Source organism: Ambystoma mexicanum, chromosome 9 (assembly GCF_040938575.1).
Source record: "Ambystoma mexicanum isolate Mex_15411 chromosome 9, UKY_AmexF1_1, whole genome shotgun sequence".
NCBI lineage: Eukaryota > Metazoa > Chordata > Amphibia > Caudata > Ambystomatidae > Ambystoma > Ambystoma mexicanum.
Window position 1 is genome coordinate 1,399,331,110 of NC_090931.1, and position 14,918 is coordinate 1,399,346,027.

At 44.4% G+C, this 14,918-nt stretch overlaps 1 protein-coding gene across 1 annotated transcript in view; it reads left to right on the forward strand.

The window, feature by feature from the left end:
* Positions 1-14,918, forward strand: part of SMARCAL1 (SNF2 related chromatin remodeling annealing helicase 1) — a 979,995-nt gene that overhangs the window by 375,156 nt on the left and 589,921 nt on the right. Inside the window, exon 6 of the mRNA XM_069616809.1 lies at positions 13,527-13,710. Coding sequence (XP_069472910.1) covers positions 13,527-13,710 — 184 coding nt within the window. The remainder of the gene's footprint in view (positions 1-13,526; positions 13,711-14,918) is intronic.

The window sequence follows — 14,918 nt, forward strand, 5'->3', positions numbered from 1 at the left end:
AAAATTCCATTCAATTGCAATATTTAACCCCGCCTTGACAGAGTTCAGGTCAAAAATCAATTTTTGTTCTAATTGCCTGAGTTTTAAATCTCCATCTCCACCTCGGGGATGTGCTGAGACTGTCTGGATAATAAACCAATAGATGTCTTCTTGGTTATGTTTAGCATTGCTGAAATGGCCCACAAGAGGTTTATCGGCAATGCATTTTTCACACATGAACGCTTTGTTTTACAGGTCTCTTTGTTTTTCCAATATACAGCAGTTCACATGAACATTTTATGCTGTATGGCCCATGGTGTGTTGCAATTTGTGAATGTTTTCAATTGCCATTCACGGCCATTCAACTCCATTTCTTTGAGATTGCTGGTTAAGCGGCAGACTGAACAGTTCCTGCATTTAAAATGCCTGACTACAGGGGGCAGTTGCCACAAAGTGGTTTGTGTAGAATGTCTCCCTTGTTCTTTCTCTGGATAGGTATGTACTAATTTATCCCGTAGATTTGGCATTCGTTTGAATGCAAGGTGGGGCTTCTGGGTGGCAGTTTTCTGTATGCATCATACCCCAATTTTTGAGGATGCATCTGCGTAGTTCATGGCTGATAGGTGAAAAAGTGGAGACACATGTAATTTTATCTTCCTTCACCTTAGGATGTTTTTCAAGGCAATGTTCTCTATTGACGTTGCGTGCACGTTTCATGGATCTTCGAATAATATGAGCCAGATAACCAGGTTTTTAATCTGGAGGTAAGATGTTTACTGTTGATGTCAAAGACCTCCTTGGTGCTGCAATTGCGTCTAATCTGCAAGAATTGCCCATAGGGTAAATTTTCCCATAGGGCCTGTGAATGAAAGCTATTGAATAACAAGAGTGTATTTTTATCAGTGGGCTTCTAAAGTAGTGCCCAATTTATTCAAAGATGCTCGATAGAATTCTTTCTTTGTTCCAAGTCATAGTGAACTTAATACACGTGTCCTGTGTATTTAACCAGTCCAAGAACTTAAGCAGGCTGTCTTTGTTGCCTTTCCACAACATAAAAACATCGTTGATGTAACGGTGCCATGCTTTGATTTTTTCTTTGAAGGGATTTGTGCTTATATACACCGATCTTGTTTCTAGGTCATCCATAAACAGGTTTGCCAAATCTGGGGCAAAAGTTGCATCCATGCTTGTCCCGTGAAGTTGTTGATAAAAAGTTCCATCCACAATGAAAACATTGTTTACAAGAGCCACTCGGATACATTCACTGATGGAATCCGAGGGAACTGTTTTATCCATTCTTTTGTCTAAGTATGAATGCATTACTTGAGCACACCGTGACTGCGGGATACTAGTGTATAATGATTCTATATCTAGTGTTGCCAAGATGTCTTGTTCATTTATTTCCAAGTTGTTTAGAATCTTAATCATGCTTGTAGTATCTTGGACATGTGATTCCATCTGCTCAACAAATGGTCTCAAAAAATGTCTGCATAAATGGACAAAGGTTCTAGAACTGACCCAATTGCTGCAACAATTGGGTGCCCTGGTGGTTTAGTGCCATGTTTGTGCATTTGTGGTAGACCATAGAAGGCTGGAATAGTGGGTTTTTTTTTACCAGATAGGACTTTTTGTCCTCATCTATCCAGCCTTCATTTGCAGTGTGAGCAATCAAGCTTGTAATTTCCTCGAGAATTACCTGCGTGGGATTGCCTGGGAGTTGTTTATAAAACTTCCTATCGTCTAGCTGTTTTTTTACTTCTGTTTTGTAGAGTTGTGTACCCCACAACGCCACCCCACGCCCTTTGTCGGCCGGTTTAATTACGAACAACTGATTGTCTTCAAGACTTTTCAGCGCATCTCTTTCTATTCTTGTAAGGTTATCCCTACATTTGTTCTTAGTACAGACTAACTGATTAATTTCCCTCAGTATTTTATTTTCAAAACTGATGATTTCCGGAGAAACCATCTAAGAAAGAGGGGAGAAAATGGATGGGGGTTTTAACCCTGAGATGTTATTGACATCCCTACACATTGTTCTGCTTTAGTTGTTAGAGCAGGGATGGGCTTTGGACACAGGCAGACTTTTAAGTTGAACTCTTCACTCAGTTTCATTCATTTAGGGAAATCCCACCTTAGCATATAGGGCAAGTTAGACCTTCAACCATCCTGACATTTGAGTTAATACATAATTTTACTCTGAACTTTAAATCTGTTGTCTGTGTCTTGCTTCATGATTCCTTCAAAAGAGCCAGATCGCTGAGAAAGCGAACTAAGTGCCAAGGAATGTCAAGGGGCCTATAAGTCAACAGAAACTGAGTGAAATGCCCAAAGAGGATGAACTTGGGAACCACAACACACGAGGGATTATTAAAACTAGAAAGAGAACAAAATACCCAAAAGTGGTGAAGTCGAAAGTCTCAACCCTTGAGGGCTTTTAAGATGCCAGAAAGCAAAACCAAGATCAAAAGTGAAGGTCATAGCCCACAAGGGGTTCAGAGGAAAGACAGATTAACAAAAATACCTGACACAGGTTCAGAGAAGCGAAGCAACGCAAGAGAGGGGAAAACCTAGCTAAGAGGCCAGTGCCCAGTCCGGCTAAAGCTCACAGCCCCCACACAGGGACTGGGGACCTACAGCATCCCAAACCCTCAAGTAGAGATAAAAGGCCCCCTTAGGGTCACACAAACTTACTATTAGCAGAAATCTGAGACGCCCTAGAAGGATGAGCGACAGCAATTGAAAATCTGCAAAATCCAAGAGACTTCTTGTTTCCCATAACTTTGTGAAAAGACCATAACTAAACCTTGGTGGGTGGGGCCTATAGTGTGCTTGTTGTACTTGTGTTTGAATCCAGAAGTTGTGTTATTTACTTGAACTGCACGAGAAACCCTGGGCAGTCAAGAGGACTATTTCCAAAGACATTTGTTGGGAGGGGGGTCATGTACCAGCCAGCATAAGCTAAGCAAGGGGTAGTAACAAAACCTGTCTGGGCTAAATTTGTGTTTCTTTGTTAATGGTAGGGTCAGGTAGAAATCTAAGATAGGTTTGGACTGAGTACAACTTTGATTTTGGTACGGTATCCTGATTAGCACCTTTTTGTTATCTTCCTGGAATGGGGAACCTCCACAGTGGCAATAGGTCTAGGTGAGGAATTTTTATTTTACTTTAATAAAACCGAGAGTTGAAACATGTCCAGTTGTCCGCGTCCTTCCTCCGACTTACCACAGCATCAGCAAGGACATCATACATTGAATGGTGCTTTGAGTTGCCTCAGTGAAGCCGTGTTTGTCAAGTGCTACATTCCTATGTTTGTTTGTTTATTTGTATGGCGCACCTTACCCAGGGGCAACAGGGCGCAGGCAGAAGATAATTCGAAGCTTACAATGTTGCAGAAATATACACTTTGAGGTAGTGAAAGAGATAATCATAATTACAGAATAAGAAATGTACAAGTCTTCATACATACAAAGTCAATATCTATGCAGGGGTAAATATACAAATATACAAATATGTACAGGGCTGTTAGAGGCGGGTACTCCTGAGAAAAAATATTCAGGATTATAGGAATAGGAGGTATGGAAATGTATACAGATCTTCATACATAAAAGGTCAATATCTATACAGGAGGTAAGTGTACAGATGTGTACTGTAAGGGCTGTTAGAGGCGAGGGCGAAGTCGCGAACAGGTATCACTATCTGTGCCTAGGTATAGAGAGTGCAGCTACATACTAGGGTTATTGGAGTTAAGGTGACTGATGAGGTGTCTTCTAAATTGTAGATATGGTTGGTCGGCTCTTAGGTTGTGTGGCAGAGAATTCCAGAGTATGGCAGCTTTCACCGGGAAACTGTTCCCACCAATGGTGGAGAGTTTGAATCTGGGAATTATCAGGCGGTTGGAATGGATAGTTCTTGTTTGTCGGATGGAGGACTTTCTCTTTACCTTGTCCATCAGGTAGCTGGGGGAGGCATTGTTGATGGCTTTATGGGTTAGGGAGGCCAACTTTAGTTTGATTTTGTTGTCTGTGGAGAGCCATTTCTGTTGGCGTCTGGTGGAAGAGATATGATCTCTCTTATTAATGCTGAGGGCAGCTCTCAAGGCATTATTTTGTAGGATTTGAAGCCTGTGGATAATGGCTTTGTTAGCGCCACTATAGAGGGCATTACAATAATCGAGCCTAGATAGTATGAGTGCTCTTGCCAGGATCAAGCAGCTGTCATTGGATAGGAATGGTCTGCCTGCCCTTATTAATTTGCAGGTGTGCGCAGTGGTGGATGCTAGTGAGTTGACCTGTTTAGTGAATGACATAGTGGCATCTAGATAAAAGCCGAGGGTTTTTACTTCCCTGGATACTCTAATGAGATTGCCATCTATGTTGAATTCGGCATAATCAAGGCCTAGTTTGTTGATATTAGCAGGGGAACCCAAGATGATGAGCTCTGTCTTGTCATCATTCAGGCATAGGCCATGCGATGCCATCCATGCCTGAATGATGAGATATACCCTATTCACCAACTCTCTGTCCTTACTGTGATCCCCTGAAAGTGGGAGGAGAATCTGAGTGTCATCAGCATAGTTAGTGTAGGTGACACCCAGATGGTCCAGATCGTCAAACAGGGGTTTGGTGAAGATGTTATATAGTGTAGGGGAGACGCATGAGCCCTGCGGGACTCCACAAGTAATAGGAGAGGGGTCTGCTGCTGCTGAAGGGGAGAAGACTCTCATGGTTCTCTCGCTCAGAAAGGATTCAATCCATTTGATAGCTTCTGGGGAGAAGTGAGCAGCTGAGTCAAGGTGTTTGCAGAGGACCTTGTGGTCGACGAGGTCGAAAGCCGCGGAGAGGTCAAGTAAGAGGAGGAGTGCTGTCTTGCCCTTGTCCCTCAGATCATCAATTTGGGTTTTCAGATCGATGAGGGCTGTTTCCGTGCCGTGTAGTGGGCGGAAGCCTGATTGTCTGGAGCCTAGTAACTTGTGCAGTTCTAGGTATTTTTGAATCTGGACATAGGCGACTTTGTCCAAGATTTTCAGTAGGAAGGGTACCGTGGTGATGGGTCGGTAGTTAGTGGGGATGAGGGGATCAAGCGTTTGTTTTTTGAGGAGGGGGAGCACCCAAGATTGTTTTAAGTTGGCGGGTATGCTACCTGAGGAGAAAGAGGCGTTAATGAGTTTAGAGATAAAGGGCGACAGGTCTCTGGCTGCGTCCTTTATTATGTATGCGGGGCAGATATCGCCTTTACAGTTTGATGGTTTAAGGGAAAGGATGATTTTCTCAACCTCCAGGGCGGTGGTTTTAGAGAAGGTGAACGAGTTGATGTGTGTACTTGGTGAGGTAATGGGTGGAGGTATGGGAGGGTTAGTGCGGTTAAGGGAATCTTTTTTTAGTTGAATTTTGTTTTGTAAGGTGTTTATTTTATTTGCTAGTGCTTGTTGGATGTCTGTGCACCAGGTCTGGTTCTTAGTGCAGGTGTCGGGTGTAGCAATGGGTGACTCAAGTTCCTTCAGTATGGAAAAGAGCTCCTTCATACTTGAATTGGCATTGGCAATGCGGATGTTATAGGAATTCCGTTTGGCTAAGCAGATTTCAGCTTTGTAATGACGAGAAATTGTGTCAAGGATGGCTTTCTTTTCACTGGAGGGGCATAGTTTCCAATCAGCTTCACATTTTCGCTTTTTTAAGCGGAGGGCTTTGAGTTCGGGTGTATACCATTTGTTTAAATGGGTTTTTGGCTTGCTGGTGCGAAGTTTGAGTGGGGCAATTTTGTCCATGGTGGATAACATGATTTTATTATATTCGTGGACTAGTGTGTTGGGGTCTAGATTGTCTGGTAATGCGTTTAAAGTTGGAAGGATAGCTGGGATGATTTTTTCTATTGAAATATTTTTCTTGTTTCTTGTGAGGCAGGGTGGTAGTTGATCTAGAGGTCAGTAAGTTAAGAGACCAGCGAGTGGTCGGTCCAGGGTAGTGGTGTGGTGGCGGTGATGACCGCTGAGCAATTAGCATCAGCAACCCAGTCTAGGGTTCAACCCTTCAGGTGGGTGGGTAGGTTGACTTTTTGGGAGAGTCCGAGTGATGATATCGTATTGGCTATGGTAGATGCATGTAAGTCTGCTGGGTCGTTGAACCCTAGGTTGAGGTCCCCTAGTAGCAGTAGTTGTGAGGTAGTTTTCGCATTGTTAGAGATTAGGTTGTGTAGGTCTTCCTCGAATGTTCCAAGTGGACCTGGTGGTCTGTAGATCAGGTGGGTAGTGAGGGATTGGGTGTGATTTATGGGGAGTTTGGCAGTGAGGGGTTCACACGACTGCAGGGTTTGGGTCGGGGCTAGTCTGAAAGCTAAGCTTGCTTTGGATATGATGGCGATGCCACCGCCCCGGTTACCTACCCGGTCCTGCCTAGATATAGTGTAGCCGTCTGGTATGGCCAACATTAGAGATGGGCCTGCTGCATTGTGGAGCCACGTTTCGGTTAGGGCAATAAAGTCTAATTTATCTTTGGTAATTAGGTCTGCTATATCGAGGGCATGTGCGACCAATGATCTGGTATTGAGGAGAGCTCCTTTGTAGGAGTGTGCATCTGTTTTTACCGAGATGTTTGTAAGAGTGATAGGTTTGGACTTGGTTGTGGGGATAGTGGTGCCTTTAGTGGACCTTTTGGCTTCGCATTTGGAATCAGACCGGGATCTTCGGGGCGACTCATGGAGTTTAGAGAGTCTGGCGCGAAGTTTGTTGTTTCTTTCGGTGGTAGGGCAGGGGTGGGAGGCAAGGGTTTTGGGTCCTGACTTGCAATAATATCTTGGGTGTGAATGGTCAGGATAGTACCTAGTTGTGGGGGAATTGTAGGTGAGATTAGAGCCTGGCTGGGGAAGGGGGGCTCCTGAGCCAGTCTCCTGGATGGGAGTGTCTGGGGATGTGGGCGTGGCCATTGCACAGAAGATGAGTAATATGGTTAGCATTTTCTACAGTACTGCGCTGGCGTTATGTAGGAGTGGGAGTAGCAATGTAGGTGCTATTTGGGAGATGGGGTGGGCAGGGGCGAGAAGCAATACGAATACGTAACATTCAATTCAGGTAAAGGTGCAATAGGTAGATAGGGTAGTAACGCCTAGGTTCAGTATGTTGTCAAGGGTGAACTCTGGGTTGTGGTAGGGACTTAGTAGTCTCTAGGAGGACATGGGTGGCTATGTAATCGGAGCATATGCAGGAATAGTGGTAGCCAGCGAATATCCGGTGGGGTATCACCTAGATTTGAATAACACAATAGGCAATAATGCAGTGGGGTAATATCTAGATTCAAGTAAAACGATAGGCAATAATGCGGTAGGGTATTATCTAGATTCAAATACCACAATTTAACAATAATGCAGTGGGGTATCACCTGGATTCAAATAACACAATAGGCAATAATGCAGTGGGGTATCACCTAGATTCGAGTAACACGATAGGCAATAATGCAGTGGGGTAATATCTAGATTCAAATACCACAATTTAGCAATAATGCAGTGGGGTAATATCTAGATTCAAATACCACAATTTAGCAATAATGCAGTGGGGTAATATCTAGATTCAAATACCACAATTTAGCAATAATGCAGTGGGGTAATATCTAGATTCAAATAACACGATAGGCAATAATGCAGTGGGGTATTACCTAACAGTCCTGCACACGGGTTATGCATTTGGTTACTATTTCCTGGGGTATCCTGGGGTGTCGCAGACACACATAATGCTGGAGACAATGGTAGCTGGCAGTAGTACAGTAGTGAAGGCCAAAGTTACCTAGGATAAGGTGTGCATAGGGTATAGCAGACGGCAAATTTGGGCATGAACAGGCACAGAAACAGGTGTCAGGTGGCAGCGTTAGCTTACCTGGAGAGGTAAGGGCAGAGTTCCTGGCCCCTGGCTCCAAACAGGCACCCAACAGGCCTTAGTGTGGCCTTCGTGAGGGCCGGCGTATCTGCCTGCCGGCGGATGTTCGAATGAAGAAAGAGGCGGTCTCAGCCTCGTTTTGGCACCGCACTGCGCCCGGCATGTAGAGGTCAGGCCTCGAAGACCGGATCAGGCATGCCTTAAGAGTGGGGGTGATGATATTTGTAAGCAGCACTGCTATGGAGTCAACCGTTCAGAGGTTGCTGACCATCCTAGCAGAGAAGCAAGATGTATGTTTGCTTCAACAAAGACAGAACCTGGAGGAATACAGGCTTTGGGGCATTTTCCAGTGGCTTTGTGATTTTCCAGAGGCTTTGTGATTTTCTTTATTTTAGCTCTGAAACACTATTTCCATGGTTGCCTTTTTTAATATTTGTATTCTATTTAAAAGAAACATTCGCACATGGAAAGTCGTATATTCAGAAAACCATACAGTAGAAGGAACTTGGAGGCATCACTTGCCCAGGAATTCTGCTACATGTAATAAGAAAATACAAAAATGTATTTGCAGTAATCACTAAATCTAACAATAAACAGTAGTATATGCATCACACTCCGAATTGCAAGGCGCAGTACGTTCCTAGTTAGAAATCAGTGGCTCTATAAGACATAAAAAGGTGGTGGAGACCATGACAGGTAAACAAACAACTGTTTTGTTAGATAACCCTCAAATCTTTTATAAGGCAACTAAATTTAAATCTTCTGGAGAGGTAATTTATACCTATTTATCATACCGCTCCCCTGAAATCTTTATTTGCCATCTGACTCGAACTACAGCAAGCGATCAGTAGGTTATGAATCCCTGCCAGCTATGTGACAAACTGACATTCTGAACTGTGACGAATCGAGGGAATTTGTCCCTTCTTCCCGCTTTGCAAGACCCTCCCTAGTGGTCTGGACAAGTGGGACCTCAGTGGTAGAGACTCCAAGGAACAAGGGCTCCTGTTCCGGTGAGGAAATCACTAAGCCATTAGTGGCATATATGGGCCTGTCAGATTTGAAGAACACTATGGAAGCCAGGGACTTGGCAGAAGACAAAACTCAAATATACATTTGCGGGCAAGAAAGAGAATCTGTCTCTTTAATAGGAGACCTTCATAAAATTGTGACCAGTAGACTGAAGAGAGAGCAACACATGCTAAGGAGAGGTGAAGTTGAGAGAGAGCAGATAGTGTAAGCAAGGGACGCATGTTGGGGTGCAAAAGCGGCATGAGGGGGAAGGAAGCTGGAGAAAGGTGGCTAAGGAGGAAGAGATGAAGAGCAAGAAGGAGGTAAAATCTGTTGAGGAAAGGGTGAATAAAGTAGATAAGATTCAAAAGAAGGATGTGGAGAATGAGTAGACGATCAGTAAGGAGGAGGGTCAGGCGGCAAGAGGCAGAAAGAAGACCAATCCAAAGTACAGAAGGTTGGGAGAAATCTCAGGTGAGGAGAGGTGGAGAGATACAACCAAGAAGGTGCTGAAGTGTATGGTGAGAAGGAGCAGACATGCTACAAGCCTGACGAATGGAATTGTGGAAGTACAAGAATGTGGCAGAGCATCAAGGACATTTCTGAAAAGTTAAGAGCCGGCTACAGAGCAGATAAGTAGGAAAGGTTCTCTTAGGTATGAGATTATCCCGGCTCATTGAGTTGGTCGGAAGGTGGAGTGTTGCAAGGATAGAGCCGGGTCCATCAAACAGGGAGAAGAGACACCATACCTTACCCAGCCTACTAGCCAGCTCAGGTTTCCAGACCCCTGGTAGAAGCAGGGGTCATAGCTTAGTGGAACACAACCTCCGTTCTGCTGCTGCAAAGGCTTAACTTGCAAGCGCACTCAGGGAATGAGACCCAGTTGGAGGGATCTTCTAGAAGTGCAGGACACCAGTACAAGAAGCAGAACACACAGTAATTGAACCAGAAATCAAGAAAGAAGTGCAATGATGCTCAATTTCTTCCTGGAAGGGACCCCAAATTGAGCAACTTTTTTATCGAACCCAGAGACCTTTCCTTGTTGCAACCTAGGGAGAAGCCATTCTATTATGGTGGATTGTCTTTAGTTGGCCCAATATTTCTACCCAACTGCAATAAACCTGCATTTGTTAATAATTCCTTATATTCTGTGTCATGTGATACACCTAAAGGTGTCCCACCCGCTAGTCCCCGGGGGATCTGTCATCCAGGGGGCCAGGACGTGGCCATCGCTATTGGATCCAGTTCCTGGGGGTGGACCAGTGCGGGAGGATCACCTGGATGCGGGGTCTTCGGGAGTGGGACACCGAAGGGTGAGACGCGGTATCCCCTTCCTTATAACACATTTTCCCCATCCTACCAGGTAGGGTACCTAGAAACTCACCCCACCCCCCCACACCCACTTTTCCAACACACAACAGACTAACATCAGAGTCGTATACATGACATGTCCCAACACAAGGGTCAGGCAGAGTCAGGTAATTACTGATAATTACACACACCTGACTTCTATCACACTTCCCTACACGGATAAAAGGCGGAGCACGAAATCACACTCGGAGGAAGGCAAAACGCATGAGGAATCAGCAATTCCGAGACGGTAATTTAAACCGAGGAGAAAGGTGGCGATCAGAGAGGACGACAAGGAGGGTATTGCCCTTGCCCTTTTCAACACAGAACCGCGACTTTCAAGAAGCCTCAGGGAAAAGAAACGTAAGACCGGGAATTGCAGCCGACGAACGGTGTAGCATGTGTGAAAGGTACACAGGGACCACCCACATTGATAGCCAAGGTGGGGAGAAGTGATTGCTGCCGTGGTACTGTCCATGACTCTGACAGTAAAGCAATGCCAACATGTTCAGTGCAGCCGGTAACTTGGTTAAACTGATAGCAGACGGACTGTGTTATGCTCGAGGTTGCAAGCGACAACATTGTATGAAGAAAGAGAACTTGTATACAATTGAACTTTGTGAACGCAAAACAGGTGCCAGATACAGGGTGTTCCGGCGCCACGTGGGTGCTCACTCTACGGTCTCTGTTTGGTGCCCCCACGAGCGGGGAAGTATTATTGACCTGTGAAATCAAAGTGGTCCTGCAGCGGGTTACGTTGAATACCGTGCACATTCGAAAGTCTTTGTCTGTAAACTGGTGTTTGGTCTGTGGGGCACTAACTGTAGAAAAGGGGTCTGAACCCGGATGAGGGGGATCCTGGGTGAACAGTAACCCACCCGAGAAGATTTTGTTGTGGCAAAAGTGAACCCGACCGAGGGATGCCTACACATTGAAGTTGGTCTGAAACCGACTGAGGGAGGCTAACGGTGAAAGAAGGATTGAAGCCCAGCTGAGGGTTATCCAGGGTGAAGAGTAAATTACTTGATGTGAACATTGAGAAAGGAACCTTTCTTTGTTGTTTATGGTCCATCGGCAAGAGACTTTGCACAAAGAGACTTGGGCGCAGAAGGTCCTGATGTTGGTGAAGGAAACTGTGACCTTGTGTCAAAGTAGCCTAGGAGTGTGCTGTGCTTGAGTGACACGCCTTAATCCTGTGCTAAAAACGTGGGGAAGGGAGGTTCACGGCCTAAACATCATGACTTCTCATTTTGTGAACACTTCTTTCATTTGTTTTGAACATTATCCCACACTATTTTGTTGCATAGTGATAAGGATTGGCAATATTTTATTTTAGTATAGGCCCTTTTTATTGGACTAGGTTCCACTAGGACAGTAGATAGGCGTTTTCCACACCCCTGATAAAGTTCAGTAAACACCCTTGAGCTTTGATCTTGTGTCTATCTTACTTTGATACCATGCCTTCCTTACAGTCCACATCTTATTTATTCTGCACAGATTTCTGACAATATGCAATTATGTCTGGATTCTTGCTGAGATTGGAAGCCAGTGGAGTAGTTTGCATGTTCCTGTTTACATAATACCATTTTGGGCTCTGTTTACTGCATTAGGGAGAAACTGACCTATGCTTTGAAAGTAATGTATGTGAAGCAAGCATAAGGAGAGAGCAGACATTACTCTACTGTGATGTTTGCCATCACCACCACAAGCCTTTGGTCTGCCACAGAAGGATCATGTTCAGTGTCTTTGGTTTGTAAAGCATGGCCTCAGGGAAGAGCGAGTACAGTTCAGCAACACGTTTTTTTTTTATTTTTTTATTTTATTTGCATTTTTAAAGCGCACACAGTCCTCGGGCATTGCGGCCCTGTTACAGAAAGCTCACTTGACATAGGTACAATCTAAGGACCCAGTAAAAGGTTGGTACAGACATTGCTTGTGTACCAAAGGTTACCTGGGTACAGTGGGGCAGGTACCTGTTTACTTGAATAAAGTGGATTTCAGTGCCTTTCTGAAGGCCATGAGGGATGTTTCCGATCTCAATTTAGGTGGCAGTGAGTTCCAGGATTTTGGTGCTAGAACTTCAAAACTCGACCAACCGGATTTGGTTCTGGTAGGAATTGAGAGTTGGTGTGTGTACATGTCCCGTTTAGGTCTGAGTGTCTGCACTTGGTGTATTCGTTAAGTTAGATAGCTGGGAGCAGATTGGGATAGGCATCTATGGGTGATAGTGAGAGTCTTGAACAAGAAGCGCTCTTTGACTGGGAGCTAGTGGGCATTTTGTCTTGCTTGGAAGACGTGCTCCCTCCTGGGGATACTGAGGGCTGCTCTCAATGCGTTGTTCTTTTGTAATCTGTTAATGTTTTTGGCGGAAGTGCCCAGTAGGAGGATGTTGCAGTAGTTCAGTTTTGCACCTATGGTGGCCCTGGCAATGTTGAGGCAGTTTTCAGTGGATGAATGGGGTTTTAGGCGATTGATTATTTTGGTTGCGAGTACTGCTGCTGATGAGAGATAGCTTACATGTCTATCCATGGAAAAGGTTGAGTCTAGGTACACTCCCAGAGTTTTTACAGAAGAGGAGACTGTAACTACAGAGTTCTCAATTTTGAAGTTGCAATATTTGCTGTCTCTACGTTCTCAAGCCCTTCCTGTCCTGCACATACCTCATCATAATGATTTTGAAGTGTGCTCTATGATCACTGGGGAGTGGACATCTCAATGACTTGGCCCAGAATCATGGCACTACTACAAATCCAATCCATGTCATTTGTGCACAAAAGTATTTTCCATTCCGGGTGAATTCTATGCTGGATAAGAAAAGACCTCCTACTTTTACAAATCATGTGTAGCCTTTATTCATTTTGTATGAGTCACAAAGGACTGAATGTTTATTATGCAAAGGGTCTTGTCTCACTGTTCATAAGCAGCCAGGACTGTGGCCCTTTAACCCACTTGAGGAGGTTAGATGCACGCTGTAAGGCAGTGTTGAGTGAAGATTGCTATGCTCAGTTCATGTTTAATTAAAACTTACTATAGCTCTGCACAAGCACCTAAAGGTGGCTAGCTTTTCAGTGTGAGATCATAAGAAAGCATAGGATCAACAGAAAATAAATTCACGTTTCAGTCGGTGCCCTTACCAGTAACACAGACGAGCAGCAGAAACGCATTTATGGCTTTAAAAACAAATTTCGTTTAGCATGCACTGACTCCCTTCTTGCTTTTGTCCACTTGAGTAAAACGTTTGATGAACAACAGTCACTTGTGTACTTCTCACGATAGCTCTAATTTGCACTCCCACTCGCCACACTAAACCTCTTTCCTGCATTCACAGTTGAAGCAGTGAGGAATATCCCAGCAGTAGAGCTGGAGCCTCTTCCCCGAGCTGTCATCCAAGTCTTCGCTTCCCAGTTTGAAAAGACGTCGATGAGTGCAGTAGAGGTTCCAGAGGTGGACCTTTCCGAAGTGGATGCCAAGCTGGTGCAGAGCCTCATGCCTTTTCAAAGAGATGGGGTCAAGTATGTGTCTCTTATTACCGGTGCATGCGAATTCCCTTCTTTTACATTGGTAAAGCTGTTGAAAGAAAACATTTCTGTATTCCTACATTGATTGTTGCTTGATTGTGCATATGTTACACTTAGGCATCATCAAAGCCACAGAGAAGAGCAGAGAGGTCAGCAGGAGAGAAGCGAGGCAATTGATTACAATGATGTTGCGTAGTTAGCTTGTTTATCACTTATGACACACTATGGAACCTTCAGAGGGGGGCGAGACCAAGAGAACGGTAGAGGAAACCTGATGTCATGAAGTTTGTTATTTAGAAGATTTTCTGTCATGTGTCTTCTTTTTAGAGCACAAAAGGGGGACGGAAACCATATAATGAGCAAATACGATATTATGTGGGGGGTTTGGATATCCCTTTTGACGATCCAAAGCTGTGCGGATGTGCTGTGGGGGAAGAGGAAATTGAAAGAGTTTGGAATGGGATATTCCGAAGGGATGGAGCTCTAGGGGAACAGAGGCAGGGATTCCCTCTCTGGGCATGCCCCAGAAAGCACACTAATTTGCATAAAGGGAAATTGCTTCTGTATAGCGTGAATGCACTTTCTTAATATCTTCTCTGTTTTCATTCTTGAATCCGAGAATGCCACACTGAAACCTAGGCATCATGCAATCAAATTTGTCCAAGAAAATGATGGCCTCCAAAAGGAAAGATTATCAAGGCTTATTTCCTTAGTTTGTGGTTGCAGACATGAAGTTGGGCGCCAGGGAAGAGTAAAGGGTTGCTCAGGGTGTTCCATATCATAGCTTTTTTTCCGCTGCGTGGCTGCCTGAAATGAAAAGGAACAGACAATGACTAGGGACTTGAAGAATCCACTAGTTATTTGTTTGAACACAGTGTTTGAATGTATCTTATAGTACAGACTGGCCTGAAGAGTCATGGTGTCACCAGGCATGCACATGCCCTTGAACTGCATTTGTCTGCCCTCTATGAGACCGCACGCACGACTCACTATGGCCTTGTTTGCGTCTGTTCGAGTAGCAGCATATCCACAGCATTTTTAAATCTCTATTTGTAAATAGATTATTTTGGGACAACGTAATCTATGCTATTGGCAAAAACAATTTGGGAATAACAAATGCATTGACCCTTGGACTATCATGGAGCATCAGTTGGCAGGGTAGTATTAGAAGACAGTTTGCAGTTGAGAGGGAGCCAAGTAGG